This window comes from Odocoileus virginianus, chromosome 29 (genome assembly GCF_023699985.2).
Source record: "Odocoileus virginianus isolate 20LAN1187 ecotype Illinois chromosome 29, Ovbor_1.2, whole genome shotgun sequence".
In the NCBI taxonomy this organism is placed as follows: Eukaryota; Metazoa; Chordata; class Mammalia; order Artiodactyla; family Cervidae; genus Odocoileus; species Odocoileus virginianus.
Window position 1 is genome coordinate 12087302 of NC_069702.1, and position 13505 is coordinate 12100806.

Sequence of the window (13505 nt, forward strand, 5' to 3'; positions counted from 1 at the left end):
CCTGGAGGGCCGGGGAGCTGCTGGCCTGTTTCCACTGCCCTCGGGCTGCGGCTGAAGCAAGGAAGGTGTGAGTGTGTCTCCTTCCTCCCTTTCTGCATGTTCGTGCATGTGATCAAATGCCGCCACCCGACAGTTTACAAGGGGCTTTTAACTCAGATCTTTGATGCTCCCAGAAACCCTGTGGGGTATAGATGTCGTTAGACCCCATTTTACCAACAGGAAATTGAGGACAGACATGTCCGTGGTGCCCAGGGTTATGCCCTACCCTTCATTCATTACTCACTGTGTATTAAGGGTCCCCTCCTGTGTGCGTGGTGGGGTGCTGGGCGTGCTGCGGGGCACGTGCCAGGTGCCTGCCCTTGAGCTCACGTTCTAGCGGCAAGCCAGCAGACAGATACCCAGACGATGTGCATGCTGCCAAGAGTTAGGAAACAAGGAATATAGGGTGACTGAGCGTCTGTGGCCACCTCTTCCAGGAAGACCACAGGGCTCATCCGGCAGGGATCTAAATGAGGAGGGGGCATTGGTGCAAGACCTGCTGTGGGCAGCTCTTGTGCTGGGGGGACAGAGTGGCCCAGGCCCCCGAGGGAAGGGCTGATGGGCACCGTGCCCGACTTCTGGGATGCGTGAAGGGGTGGGGACCAGCCCCTTGCTGAGGCTGGCCCCAAGCTGAGGAGTGTCACAGGAGATTTAAAAGGGCAGATGTGGGCTGTGGAGGACCCTAGGTTTCTGGCTTTTTTTTTTTAATAAATCATCATATGAGCCATCATACGAAGTCATCATATAGATGACTTATAGAGCATTATAGAAAGGTCTTAAACATAGTGGGAAATCGCCCCAGACTCCCATAAAGTGTTTACGCTTGGGCGTTCCTCCATACACTTCCCCTTGGGGAGCCTCCATGTGAGGTTTAATAGCTGACCGTAGGCCAGGGCTGTTGGGACACTTTTCCTGGGCGCCCTCACCTGTCCAGTTGTCGTTCATGTTTAGAGGCTCCGTGACCTCCCCGCACTCACTCCTGGCTGACACTTGGCTCTGCCGGGGTCTGTCTGGCCAAAGTGGGCCAGGTCACAGCTTCCTGGGAGCCCCTACCCCATCCCACTTCCATGTGGCTCCCACATGCCCCCCAAGGTCTTGCCTGCCACCAGCTCGCCCCCTCTCCGCCCCTGTGGTGCCTCCCGAGCATCCCTGTCTTGCTGCCTTGGTCTGTGGGCGGCAGCAGCCGTCTTGTCTTCTCTGGCCTGGGCACCTGGAAGCAGAGACACCCTGTCCCGTCTGGAGGGGCCCGTCTCAGCCTGGAACAAAGTCACTCGCTGCCCAGCAGGTGGCTTCAGAAGGTCATGCCGGACCCTGTGCTGGTGGCGTGGACAGAGTGGAGGCGAGGTGGCGGTGCAGGTGGGGGCTGAGGGGTGCTGCTGGCTCGCTGGACGGGGGCCACCTCACCTGCAGGGCTGGCCCAGGGGTGAACAAATGGTTCACCCCTGCAAAGCATCCCTGCTCCCTGATGCTCAGGTGTAGCTGGAGGTCAGGACACCAGTGAGAGGTCAGGACACCAGAATCTGCCTGCAATGTAGGAGACCCAGGTTCGATCCTTGGGTTGGGAAGGTCCCCTGGAGGAGGGCATGGCAACCCACTCCAGTATGCTTGCCTGGAGAATCCCTTGGACAGAGGAGCCTGTACAGTCCATGGAGTTGCAGAGAGTCAGACATGATTGAGCAACTAATACACACAATGAGCACAGCTGTTCTGGCAAAATTTTGGGGCTTCCCTGATAACTCAGTTGGTCTAGAATCCGCCTGCAATGCAGAAGACCCCAGTTTGATCCCTGGGTTGGGAAGATCCCCTAGAGAAGGGATTGGCTACCCACTCCAGTATTCCTGGGCTTCCCTTGTGTTTCAGCTGGCAAAGAATCTGCCTGCAATGTGGGAGACCTGGGTTCAATCCCTGGGTTGGGAAGATCCCCTGGAGAAGGGAAAGGCTACCCACTCCACTATCCTGGCCTGGAGAATTCCATGGACTGTATAGTCCGTGGGGTCGCAAAGAGTCAGACATGACTGAACGATGTTCACTTCACCTCACTACATCTTCACTAAATCAGCAACAATGAGTCTCGCATCTCTGAGGTGAGGCAGTAGCTACAGCAGCCGCAGCAGGGAAAACACCCATGGAGCCTGCCCGGGCCTCTCAGAGGGTCCTGGTTGGGGAAGAGGTGGCTGGATCTGCTGTCGGAGTCAGCTTACTTACACAGCTCCACCAGACCCCAGAGCTCTCTAGACCCCCTGTCCCCGACCATGTCCCATCCTTCACCCCCAGCCCTCTTCCCAGATGGGGAGTAATGAAGCTGAAACTTGGGGGTCGGGGGGGCTGGACCAGGCTCGGTGCCCTCCCTCTGCCGAGAGCCCATGCCCCGCCCCTTCTCAGTGTGGGAGGTGGAGCGGAGGCCGTGGGGCAGGCGTGGGGCTGCAGGCCTGGGATCGGCAGGTCTGTGGCTCTCCGGTGCTTGGCCCAGAACTGGTGTGGGCGGCTCTGCACCCCATGGGCAGCGCCCCCCGTACGAGAGCCCCCGACCCTTGGACTGACACGCCTCTTCGCAGACGCAAGGCCGGTGTCCCCTGTAACAACCTTTCACGTGGAGAGGAAGCCCTGCATCACGCTTGTTGAGGCTTCTAAATGGGCTCAAAGGGGAGCCTTTCTAAGACCCGGATGTGGTCCCTTCTCCTCCACAAGTCACCTGTTGAGCCCGCTGTGACTGCCCTGACACCAGGCAGTGGACCTGCACCGTGGGAAGGCCTCCAGGTCCTGAGGGTGGCGTGACCGCCTGGTCGCCAAAGAGGGCCTCGTGAAGGCTGTGGCATTCACTGGGCTCCCGTGGTTCCGGCTGCAGCAGCTCCTCCCACCAAGCCCTGCAGACTTAGCACCGCCACCCCCACCTCTGAGGAAGCCGAGGGCTCAGTGGGGACCAGGCATGCAGGGCTGCTGGGGCCTGATGATCGCTGGCGGAACTTGAGGCTGCTGGGGGTATGGTCCTGCCCTGGTGCCCCGGCGACCTTGCTGCCTCGTTTCTCACTGTTTTCTGCCTTTGGGCAGTGTTCACCGTCGGCAGCTTTGCAGGTGGCATCCAGAACGCTCTGAGCAGAGGCCTTGGGCTGGAGCTGGGTGCTCACCCAGGTGGGTCTCACTGGCCACATCTATGAAAGGGAACTAATGGATCCCAGCTCACGGGGAGACACTGTGCCCACAAGGTGCTCGGCGTCTTGCTCAGAAGGAACCAGTGTGGTGGCCGGGCTGGGGTCTGGTGGTGGGCTTCGGGTCTGCAGGATAGACCCCCAAGGAGCAGCCCCTTAACAGGGAGGCAGAGCTAACCTGCCTGTAGCTTCTGGAGGCTGAGGGAGCCTGTGTTGGGCAGGGACGAGGCTCTCAGAGGAGGTCCCCCTTGGTGTCCATGGCCAGCGCCCACGTCCACCGGGCAGCAGCTGCCACCAGCCATCCCGGTGACCATCGGAGACCCGTCATGGTCTCCATGCTGGGCCCACGCAGGGAGGCACAGGAGCGCTTTGAGCAGCAGGCATCTTGCTGGACCCTAGGGGGTTGGTGGGATACCGCCGGTGCGCTTGCCGGTGAGGTGGTTGAGGCAGAGACGCTGCTCCAGGGTTGAGTGCTGGATCCCGCGGGCTGGGCTGGGGGTCCGGCTTAAAACTCTCCCTGGTGACCGTGATGTGGCCAAGCCTGGGACCCCCTTCACTGCAGTCTCCCTTCACCTGACAAGGAGATGGTGGTGGTCCTGTGATGCTTTTGTGTCTGGAGACACAGATGGTGTGTCTTTCGCCAGATGTAAGGCTCCTCTCTCCTTAAAGCCGCTGCTGGCAGGCGGTGGGGCTCTGGGAGGTCTTCCTGGAGCCCCTGTTCTGTCTTGGGCAGTGCTGCCAGCCCCTGGGGGGTGTTGTCCCTTTCCTGGCAGGGACCACCAAGGAGGTCGAAGCCGCGGAGAAGGGGCCACGGGAGCAGGGGAGGGCAGGCAGCTTCCCTTCCAACCTGCCTGTGCCACACCCCTCCCATCCTATTGGCCAGAAGTTAGTCCAGAGGGACACACCCCTCCCATCCCATTGGCCAGAAGTTAGTCCCGTGGAGGGACTCATCCCAATGTGGACGGACACACCCCTCACATCCCATTGGCCAGAAGTTAGTGCTGGGAGGGCTGGGAAATGTCCTGAGCTGGGCGCTATGTACCTGCTGAGCTCTGGGAGAGGGGCCTGGTGCAGACCGTTCGCAGCCCGCCACCCTTCCTCAAGGGTTTGTGTGTGTGTGTGTGTGTGTGTGTGTGTGTGTGTGTGTGTGACAGTGGGTGGTGTTTTAGCCCGGCTCCTGGATGGATGAAGAAAGGCAGCTTTGGGGGGGGGGGGGGGGGCTAGAGTCCGGTGAGCTGACGAGAGGCAAGGATCCATGTCTCCACGCCCATCCTCTCTGGGGTTCTGTGGTAGGTAGGGAAGCGCCTCTTCCCTAGTGGACAGCTTCCCTGGGAGAGACCCCCCTCTCAAGTGCCCGGGGTGGGGGGGAGTTCCGCGTGGCTTCCTGCTGCTCTCCGGTTCTCAGGGTCACACCAGTCCCTCCCGACCCCCTGACCCTTGCCTTCTCCCCGGCGTTTGTGTCCTGTGGCTCCTTGCCCTCTGCTGTGGCCATGGGCCTCTCTCCAGCCTGCATCCTGGTCCTCCTGCCCCCAGGCCCAGCTCAAGTGCCCTCAAGTGTGCCTCCCCCAACCGGCTCACAGAAGGCTTTCTTCACTGTTGCTTCTGGTGGACATGTCAGAAGTTCCATTGTTTTCTAGTAGATTTAAAATGGGCTTCCCTGATAGCTCAGTTGGTAAAGACTCCACCGGCAATGTGGGAGACCCTGGTTCAATTTAAAATAAATCATGAGTGTAAGACCTTTAGAGCAGCAGGAAGAACCGCTAAGTGCCATCACTGTGGCCTTACAGATGCTCATCCTGTTACGATGCCATCGGCGCCAGGTGGTCAGCTCATCACTGAGTCCCTCCCAAACCCAGTGAGGTGCTCGGTGACCACGGGTGTTACCTGGAGACTCATGGCCCGCCTCCTGCGTCAGTGTGTGTGTCTCAGGGGCTGCTTGTCTTGCAGAACACCCAGTGCATCCCAGAAGGCTTGGAGAGCTACTATGCAGAGCAAGACTCCAATGCCCGGGAGAAATTTTACACCGTCATCAACCACTACAACCTGGCCAAGCAGAGCATCACCCGCTCCGTGTCGCCGTGGATGTCCGTTCTGTCGGAAGAGAAGCTCTCGGAGCAGGAGACGGAGGCCGCGGAGAAATCCGCTTAGCAAGTCGGGCAAGTTCCTTAACGGTGTCGCCTGAAGGTAACAAGGGGACTTTGAGGGACATTTCATCAAATATAATTACTGATAACTTATAGAGGTTACTCATGTATGGTGCAACTGCTTCTGTCTGCTAATTGCTGCTTCGCAAATACAGCTTGCTGCGGGCCACTCGCGGGCGTGAAGTGCGTGTCAGCACTTGGGGTGCTCCGCCACCACTTTCCATGTTAGGGAATCTGAATCTAGTGACGTTCCTGGGGTTTACTGGATGCTGTCAAAAAAAACAATAAATTTACAGTGGACAGGCAAGGGGTTTGAACTTCAGATAGATGATGATGCATTTTGTGGAACTGATTTTTGTTTTCTTTTAAACCACATTGCTGTTTTGCAAACTTTACTCCACAGCCGTATCTAGAGTGACCCCTGCTGTGCTGAGGGCAAGCTGTACTTCAAGTCTCTTCCCACCTCCCAGAACGGTACTCCCATAGGCCAAGAAGCCCATGCCCCATAGTGAGTGGTGGAGGAGGGTGGGAAGGAAGCAGAGAGGCCCCCGGGGGGTGGCCATGCACTCCTTTCCTGTGCTCACTGCTGAGTGCGCAGGCGCTGCATCGAGGCGGCTGCCTCTCTGTACAGAGCGCACTGGCTGGGTGGAGGAGCCAGTGCCTGTGGACTGGGTCAGAGCACGAGAGGTGGGGACCCTGGGAGGAGGCAGGCGCCCGTCTCCCTGTAGATAGTCTGTCTGCTTTGTGATGGGCGGAGTAGGAATGAAACCCAACCAGCCCTTTTGTCCATGTCTATTATGAACAAGTTTGCACCGACAAGCTCGTGTTAGCAGGTTAGTTTTGGGACACTTAGTTGGGTGGGAAAAGTGAAAAGTGTAATTGCTGGTATAAGTCAAGGCTACGTTGATTTTTATTTTGTGGGACAGATGTAACTCCTTTGATGTAAGAAACAGGCTGGAAAGGCTGGCGGGGGTGGGGGGGCAGTGCTGTAAGTCCAATTATGACATTTCCATTCACAGTCTTTGTAAGACAGTTATGTTTCAGCCTGAATCTTGACATTAAAAAGTTTATGTTTACAGAATTGCCAGTTAGATAAACCAAGTGTGTAAGACGATTAAATAGAAAAAAAGACATCCACAGACATTTTCTTCCATGTCATTTGAATGTGTTTTTCTGGTGGACATGTCAGAAGTTTCACTGTTTTTTTTTTAGATCAAAAATAAATGACAAATAGTGCAAGCTGTGTTGTGAACACGCATGGTGATCATGGCCATCTCCATTACTGTTCCCTGAAATATGCTTCCAAAACATACAGTATATTTGATTATCAAGGGTGTCTGGAAACAATGACCATGACCTTGGAGCACGGGGTGGGCACGTAGAGTGGCGGACATTGTGAGGCTGTGGGGACGGAAAAGAGCAATGACTGTGCCAGAACTCCTGTGTAGAGAGGATCCATCGGCCAGTTCCAGCCCATATCCACGCAGTGCCAAGGCGACCCTGTTTGTGTTTCCTAGTAGACGTGCATTTTATTGACTGTAAACTCGTTCACATGTAACTTTCGACATTCTCACTTTGTGCAAATAAAGAACACAAGGATCCCTCTGGCGCCCCCGGACTGTCTTGTGCAGAGCCCTCGACCATACCTCGGGGCCCACGAATGCCAGGGACTTTCTGCACAGATGTGGCTGCAGATGCCTCATGAATCAGTACCAGCGGGCGCTCCTGACTCCTGGGAAGAGGCCCAGGCCCTTCTCTGGACGAAGCTTCTGGGGGGCCCCAGGGGCAGGAAGTCAGGCCTCTCCCCCGCAGGAAAGTGCTGGGAGGAGCCAGGCCCCTGCCCACATTTCTTCCCCAATAGGAGGCAGGTGGGCCCGCAGTGACTTCCTAACCTTGGACCCACCAATAAGACAGTAAGTGGCTGTGGTTCTATCACTAGATTCACAGGCTGAAGACGAGCTGTCTTTTCCGCTGCACGGGAGTCTGTGCGTCAGTTGCTCAGGCACACAGGAAACCACAGGAGGCACAGGTCATCTGCCCTGAGGAGCTACTGACCCACGTTCTTCCTGCTGGGGTGGGGAACGCCGCTGCCCCCTCTGAATCAGAGATGGTCGTGGAGCAGGAAGCCCACCAGGCTCCCTCCCTGGGGCAGCCCCCACCCCCTAGCAGCCCCATCAGGTGCAGGAATAACCACCCTCCCGCTCCTTCCCTCTGGCCTCAGGATTGCAACGCAGACCATTTTCAGTTGTGTGGTTTTCTTTTTCATTATTGCATGCTTAAGCCACAGGTCTGGAGTCCCTTCTGTGAGCACAGGTCTCAGCCCCACTCCCCGTCAGGGGCTCCCGGGTGCCGTCCGCCGGGCCGCCTAGCTGTCATACCAGTCAAGGAAGAGCAGGGAGAAGGAGCACATCACCAGGAAGAAGAGCACCCACACCCGGAAGCCGGCGTTGTTCTTGATGGCCTGGGGGAGGAGAGGGGGGGTTGGTCCGAAAGGTCCATGTGTGTCTGCCTGCGCTCCCCCTGCGGGGCTGACTGTGGGGGCTACTCCACCCTGTGCCTACCTTGCACGGATGGCTCCGTTTTTAAGCAAAACCGAAAGGTGGGCTTAAGATCTATTAGAAGACAGACGGGGTGCCTCGCCCTCGCTGGTCAGCCACCGCGAGGCGCTCCTGCACTAGTCCCCCAGGAGCGACAGCTCATGTCCGCCCAGGGTCAGACCCACACAGGCAGGCTCAGCCTGCGTGTCCGCTACCCTGGCCTGCTTCCTGGCAGTGCGATGGCGGTGGTGGCCCAAGAGCGGTCCCACATCAACCCAAACCTGAGGACTGCACCCAAAAAATAAAGTCCTCTCAACAGGGTCGACCCTGGCGGTCCTGTCAACGACCAGGGCTCTGGTCCTCAGTGGGGGTCCAACAAGCTTCTCCAGTGGCACCCAGCCTGGACTTAGGGAGTGGCCCCTGCCCCCCAGAACGGCTCCTCTGCAGGGCAGTGAGCGGGCCTTGGGCTGGGCAGGATGGAGCCATGGAACCGTCCATCCCGCGCATGGTCCTGAGACCCGCCCAGCGTGTGCGGCCTTGCCGAGGCGACCACTGCCCTGGACGCAGCGCCTCCGAGTCAGACTCGGGGCCCGGAGCACCCACCTCTCTGATGTCTTCATTGCCCTCCTTGATATTCTCAGTTGCTCCAACTACTAACTGGTGGATACTGTCAATCTCGGCTTCCTGTGGAGAACAACAGCAGCACATACACCTAACTGTCCTCCTTCCCCAAGTGTCCGTCACAACAGAAACAGCAGCTGCCACATGCGAAGGGCGGGGGCTTTACACACATGAACCACCAGTCCTCACAGCACCCGGGAGGCAGGCAACACTCCCATTTACCAAAGGGAAGCTTCCGGCTCAGAGAAGCTTAGTAACTTTCCCGGAGACACACAGCTCCCAAGTAGCAGGACTGGGACTGGATGGGGGCCTGTGCTGCCTGCACGCCCGCCTGCCGCCTTCCCGTCCATTCACCGGACAGGAAGGGACAAACACACACGCGCTCGATCACAGTGGTTGCCCCATGCCAGGGCTTTCAAGGTGCACGTGACTTTAAAACACACACACTAGCTTCAAGATGGCGCTTTAGTTTGCAGAGTTTTAGTCCGAATACTTGGAAAGCTTACATATGGGCTCCTGGGCTTACACAGAAGCATCTGGCTAATAACCCACCCTGCACCCCCACATTGCCCTCTAAGGGGTAGGGCTGGCTGTCCTTCCCCTTTCCTCTAGGGGGTGGGCGGGAATGTAAACAAGCTCGTGTTTTAGGGAAACCAGACTGACATGGAACCGGTACCGCAGAGAGGAAAGTGACCTTCAGTCATCTGCTTCCCAGCAGTGAGAGCCACACAGTGTAAGACCCGAGGGCCAGGGACTGCCTTGTTCTCTAACTGCGTCCTGGAGACTCTCCCAGTGGGGGCAGGTGCTCCCATGAGTGTGTTGTTAAGAGCCACGTTGCAACACAAATGAGAAACCCCAGACACACTCAGCTCTTTTCGGGCCTTAGAAATCCTGGGAAGCCAGGTGCGGCTCAGTCTGTGCTCTGCAAGCCCCTCCCAGGTCAAGCCCCGGAACTCTTGGTGTGACACAGGCTGGGCCTCGCTCCCACCCCGCGGGGTGCCCGTCCAGAACTCCAGGACAGCTGCTTCCCAACCTGAGAAGCAGCCCCCTAACCAGAAGCAACCGTGAATGGCAATCAGTGCTCCTCGGCAGCTGGGCTGAGGAGCAGACACGATGGTTGTGGAATAAGAGCTTCTAGTGCACTCAGCCACTCAGGGCCTGAGTGTTTCTCGCTGCACGTGGGCTCCGCCCATTGGTGACGCTCTGGCTGTGCTAGTGAGACAGGGCATCGCCCAGGTCGGCCGCAGCCACACCCACAAATAACAACGGTTCCCAGTTCAGTTCCCAGTTTCAGAGAGCCCAGGGTGGGCCGGGCACTTCCTATTCTCCACCCGAGAGTGACTCGCATGACCTGGGCCCCAGTCTGCAGGGGCGGGGGGGAGGGGGCTTGGGGGTACCGCAGGTCATACAGCGAGCAACGGGGAACCAGGTTGGGGCTGTCTGTCTGGCTCTGCTGGGGCTTGGGGAGGGAGACATCTGATTGAGCTGTTTTCTGTATTAGGTGGCTGAACTGATGAGCATTAGGCTTCTAAATGGAGGCTTAGTATATATGGACTAGAACAGTTCCTGCAACATGCTCGTAAAAAGAGCAACTCCTATGAACCTGAACAACCCTGAGTGCCCAGTCTGCAATGATCTGACTCCAGCTGTGTGGTTTAGGGGACATTTTGTGAGTGGAGTCTCTTACGTCAAGTGGCCCAGTTTAACATAGTAGAGAAAAATGATTTTGTCTTTCAAACCCTTCCATTCTGTGGATGCTGAATACAAAAGGGAAATTTTATCAGGTGTTTTCTAAAAATTTTGTCAGTTAGTGGCTAGAAGAACTTCCAAACAGTAAGCAGGTAGAAATGACATGAAAATCCACTTATGAGAACAGTCACACTTCCTGTGAGGACAGGACACCTGAGGGGGCATGGACCTGGCATCTGGGAGGGCCGAGTCTGAGCCTGCAGCCCTGCTGATTGAAAAGCTACTACCCATCAGGCATTGTGTTGGGCACTTTCCGTGGGTTATGTCTGTGCCTTACGACAACAATAGAAAGGCTGCTCCATCTTATAGATGGAAAAAAACTGTGGCTCAGAGAGGCTCCCCAGCTTTCCCGAGGGCACTCAGAACTGCAACCGAGCTGCCTCCCGTGCCCCATGCGCTCTGCCTCACGGGGCTGGGGCGCGTGGAAAGTTGTCCCACAGTCCATGGAATTCTCCAGGTCAGAATACTGGAGTGGTAGCTGTTCCCTTCTCCAGGGGATCTTCCCAACCCAGGGATCCAACCCAGGTCTCCTGCATTGAAGGCGGATTCTTTACCAGCTAAGCCAGCAGGGAAGCCCAAGAATACTGGAGTGGGTAGCTATCCCGTCTCCAGCAAATCTTCCCAAGCCAGGAATCAAACCCAGGTCTCCCGCATTGAAGGTGTATTCTTTACCAGCTGAGCCACAAGGAAACAGCTGCAGAGGCCTGATGACCTCAGAAGAAATGTCCCAAGTTCTGAGTAGATGCCCCTTTAAATTAAAACTGAAAACAATTATTTTTTCTTACCTGCTGTAAAACCTTCTCTGTGAAGATCTCTTGGAGTCTGGAGATTTCAACCACTTTCCCTTCGATTTGCCTTCATTAAAAAAAAAACACATACACATTAACTGTTTGTACTTGATGATCTTAACAGCAATGTCACACACTTCTAAAGAAGTCTCTTCTAAGTGAAGGCGTGGGAGGGAGGGGACACCACGGTGGCTCACGGTGGCCTGCTCAGGACGCGGGCTTAGGAGGAAGAACGGGCAGAGGCTCACCCTCCTTACTGGTTCCCCTTTAACGCCCTTCAGCTTTCTGGGTGTACTGGATGGTCTGGAAGCCCACCCCTACCACTTCATAAGCTGACCCCTGGGACTCCTGACACCTGAGTCAGCGTGGGGCCAGGAGCACGTGGCTGTACCCAGCAGTTACAAAAGGCAGAGTCTCCTTTAATGCTGAGCCCTGTCCTAGCAACAGTCACATGTGGTGGGGATTCAGAAGAAAACGCCAGAATATGCTGTTACCCAAAACTCTGTTACCACTCAGCAGGTTAGAGGAAAGGGTGCATTCGCCATTTAAACCAACTCTCCGTGGAGAGGAAACCTCCTTTGATTCCGGCTGAAAATATCCCATCTGGGTTCCGCACTAGAGCAGATGGGCCTCTCCCGGTTGCCTGGGCAGCACGGGTGACCCTGGGGTGGTCTGGGGGTGCGTGTCTAGAGGCTGAGCTCCTGGCCCAGGAGGAAGCGATGTTCGGTGGGGAGATGACTCCCCCAGACCAGGTGAGGGAAGCAGAGGAGAGAGGAGAGGAGAGTGAGGAGGGGCCGGGGTGGGAAGAGCACCGTCTCAAAGAAGCACTGGGAGGCCCGCCTGTGAGGGCAGAGGCTGCCAGAGAGCCCAGGGAGGCGGTCAGGGGGAGACTCCCGCACTCAGTCTCCAGGGCTGCGAGGCTGATGTGTCGGGATGCGTCTTCTTTTGGGAAGTGGCCACGATGCAACAACAGTTTCAGCGCGTCCTTTCAGAACGCTCCCGGCATTCCCAGGGCGACAGGCCCGAGCGCTTTCACTGGAGGGCTGGGCGGTGACCCTACTCATGTGGGCCATGGCCACAGGCCTTCTGCGTGGCTGATCACCATGTGGCCAGACACCAGTGGAGCCCTCTGCAGGGCTTCCCTCTGCCAGCTGTCCCTATCTACACTTAATTCAGCCCTTTCATCTTAGGGCAGCTAGGTGCAGACAGTCCCTTCCTGGCAGCTGTCGTGACCTGTGCCATCATGACCTCTCAGATGGGGCTGCAGCACCCGGAAGCCCGGAGTGGCCCACAGAAGGTAACTCACAGGCCCACAAGTTGGGTAGTGAATTCGGGCAGTTTCCTTATGGGGGGCGGGGGCGCCAGGTGCAGGGGTAGCTACGTTTGGCCCAAGGGCCACATGTGGATGCCTGAGCACCAAACTAAATGAGTAAGTTTCTACTTTCTGGGAAAGTTGTAAACTAGGCCATTTGCTCACCCAGGAACCCCACACACATACCTCACTTCGTCAAACAGACTGTTCATTTCACCAATCAGGCGCTGATTTTCTTGTTCAAACTGTAAGAAAACAAAACACATTGAGGATAATGTCACACTGAACTTGAGTCTCAAAACAACCCAACCAAAGGCAAGTGTCTAGTACAGCGAGTCTGTGTAGAACTCTTTGATCCGCCGTCCGAGAATCACGCCGGAGCTCCTCTTTCCAGCAAGGACCGAGGCAGTGTTGCTGGAAGACCATGAGCATTCGCGTGAGGACAGTCAGGCTGCAGGAGAAAATGAAACCCCACAGCACAGCAGGGCTGCCTGAGGCCAGACCTCTTGTCTCACTCGTCTCACTGCAAGCGTACGAGCTGACTTTAATGACTGATGGGGAGCGTGGAGGCGTGGGGGTCATCCCCGTGATGCTGAGTCATGCTGTGTGTGTCTCCAACCTTCTGTGTGACTATCAGCTGCTTGAGGGTGGGAACCATGCTGGACCCACACCCCTGTTCCAGCTGCAGTCACACCTACCAATGTTCTCTGAGGCACCTGTGTGCCGGGCCCTGTGCAGGGAACAGAAGGGAGCTCTCGGCCTGCAGAGGCTGGACATCCAGCTGAGGACCAGGCCACCCTGCCTTAGTACAGCAACAGGGATGAGGACGATGAGGTGCTGAGCTCTGCCTCCGCACCTGCCGGGGAGCAGCCTCGCTGTCCTGGCCGTGCCTTCCCGTGCCCCTCTGCCAGGGCTCCTCGGCACCCTTGCTGTCTTCATGCCTTCCCTGCTGTCTAAGGTCCGCCCTCACGTCTCTCTCCTTGGGTCTGCCCTCTTTCCCTTTTGGCCTAGGTGATCTGGTCTGTTCCACCCCTGCACCATAAGCATGGGGACGCTCACACAGAGGCCTCCACTCCACCCCAGACCCACCGGGTCAGAGGATGGAGAGCGGGGTGGGAGGGGGTTGGGGGAGCACTGGGGAAGCCCCACAAAGGGCCACCCCAACCACA

The 13505-nt window shown here is 57.0% G+C and overlaps 2 protein-coding genes across 5 annotated transcripts in view; one reads left to right on the forward strand and one right to left on the reverse strand.

Annotated features, from left to right (window-relative positions):
- NSG1 (neuronal vesicle trafficking associated 1) overlaps positions 1-6933 on the forward strand; it is a 33025-nt gene extending 26092 nt beyond the window's left edge. For both annotated transcript variants that reach the window (XM_020911168.2, XM_020911167.2), the window contains exon 5: positions 5133-6933. In XM_020911168.2, the coding sequence (XP_020766827.1) occupies positions 5133-5333 (201 nt within the window). In that variant the 3' untranslated portion in view covers positions 5334-6933. The remainder of the gene's footprint in view (positions 1-5132) is intronic.
- Positions 6934-7567: 634 nt separating this feature from the next.
- The window catches only part of STX18 (syntaxin 18), a 107485-nt gene continuing 101547 nt past the window's right edge, over positions 7568-13505 (reverse strand). For all 3 annotated transcript variants that reach the window (XM_070458127.1, XM_070458126.1, XM_070458125.1), the window contains exons 8-11: positions 12523-12581; positions 11022-11091; positions 8470-8550; positions 7568-7790 (exon numbers count right to left, since the gene is read on the reverse strand). In XM_070458127.1, the coding sequence (XP_070314228.1) occupies positions 7695-7790; positions 8470-8550; positions 11022-11091; positions 12523-12581 (306 nt within the window). In that variant the 3' untranslated portion in view covers positions 7568-7694. The remainder of the gene's footprint in view (positions 7791-8469; positions 8551-11021; positions 11092-12522; positions 12582-13505) is intronic.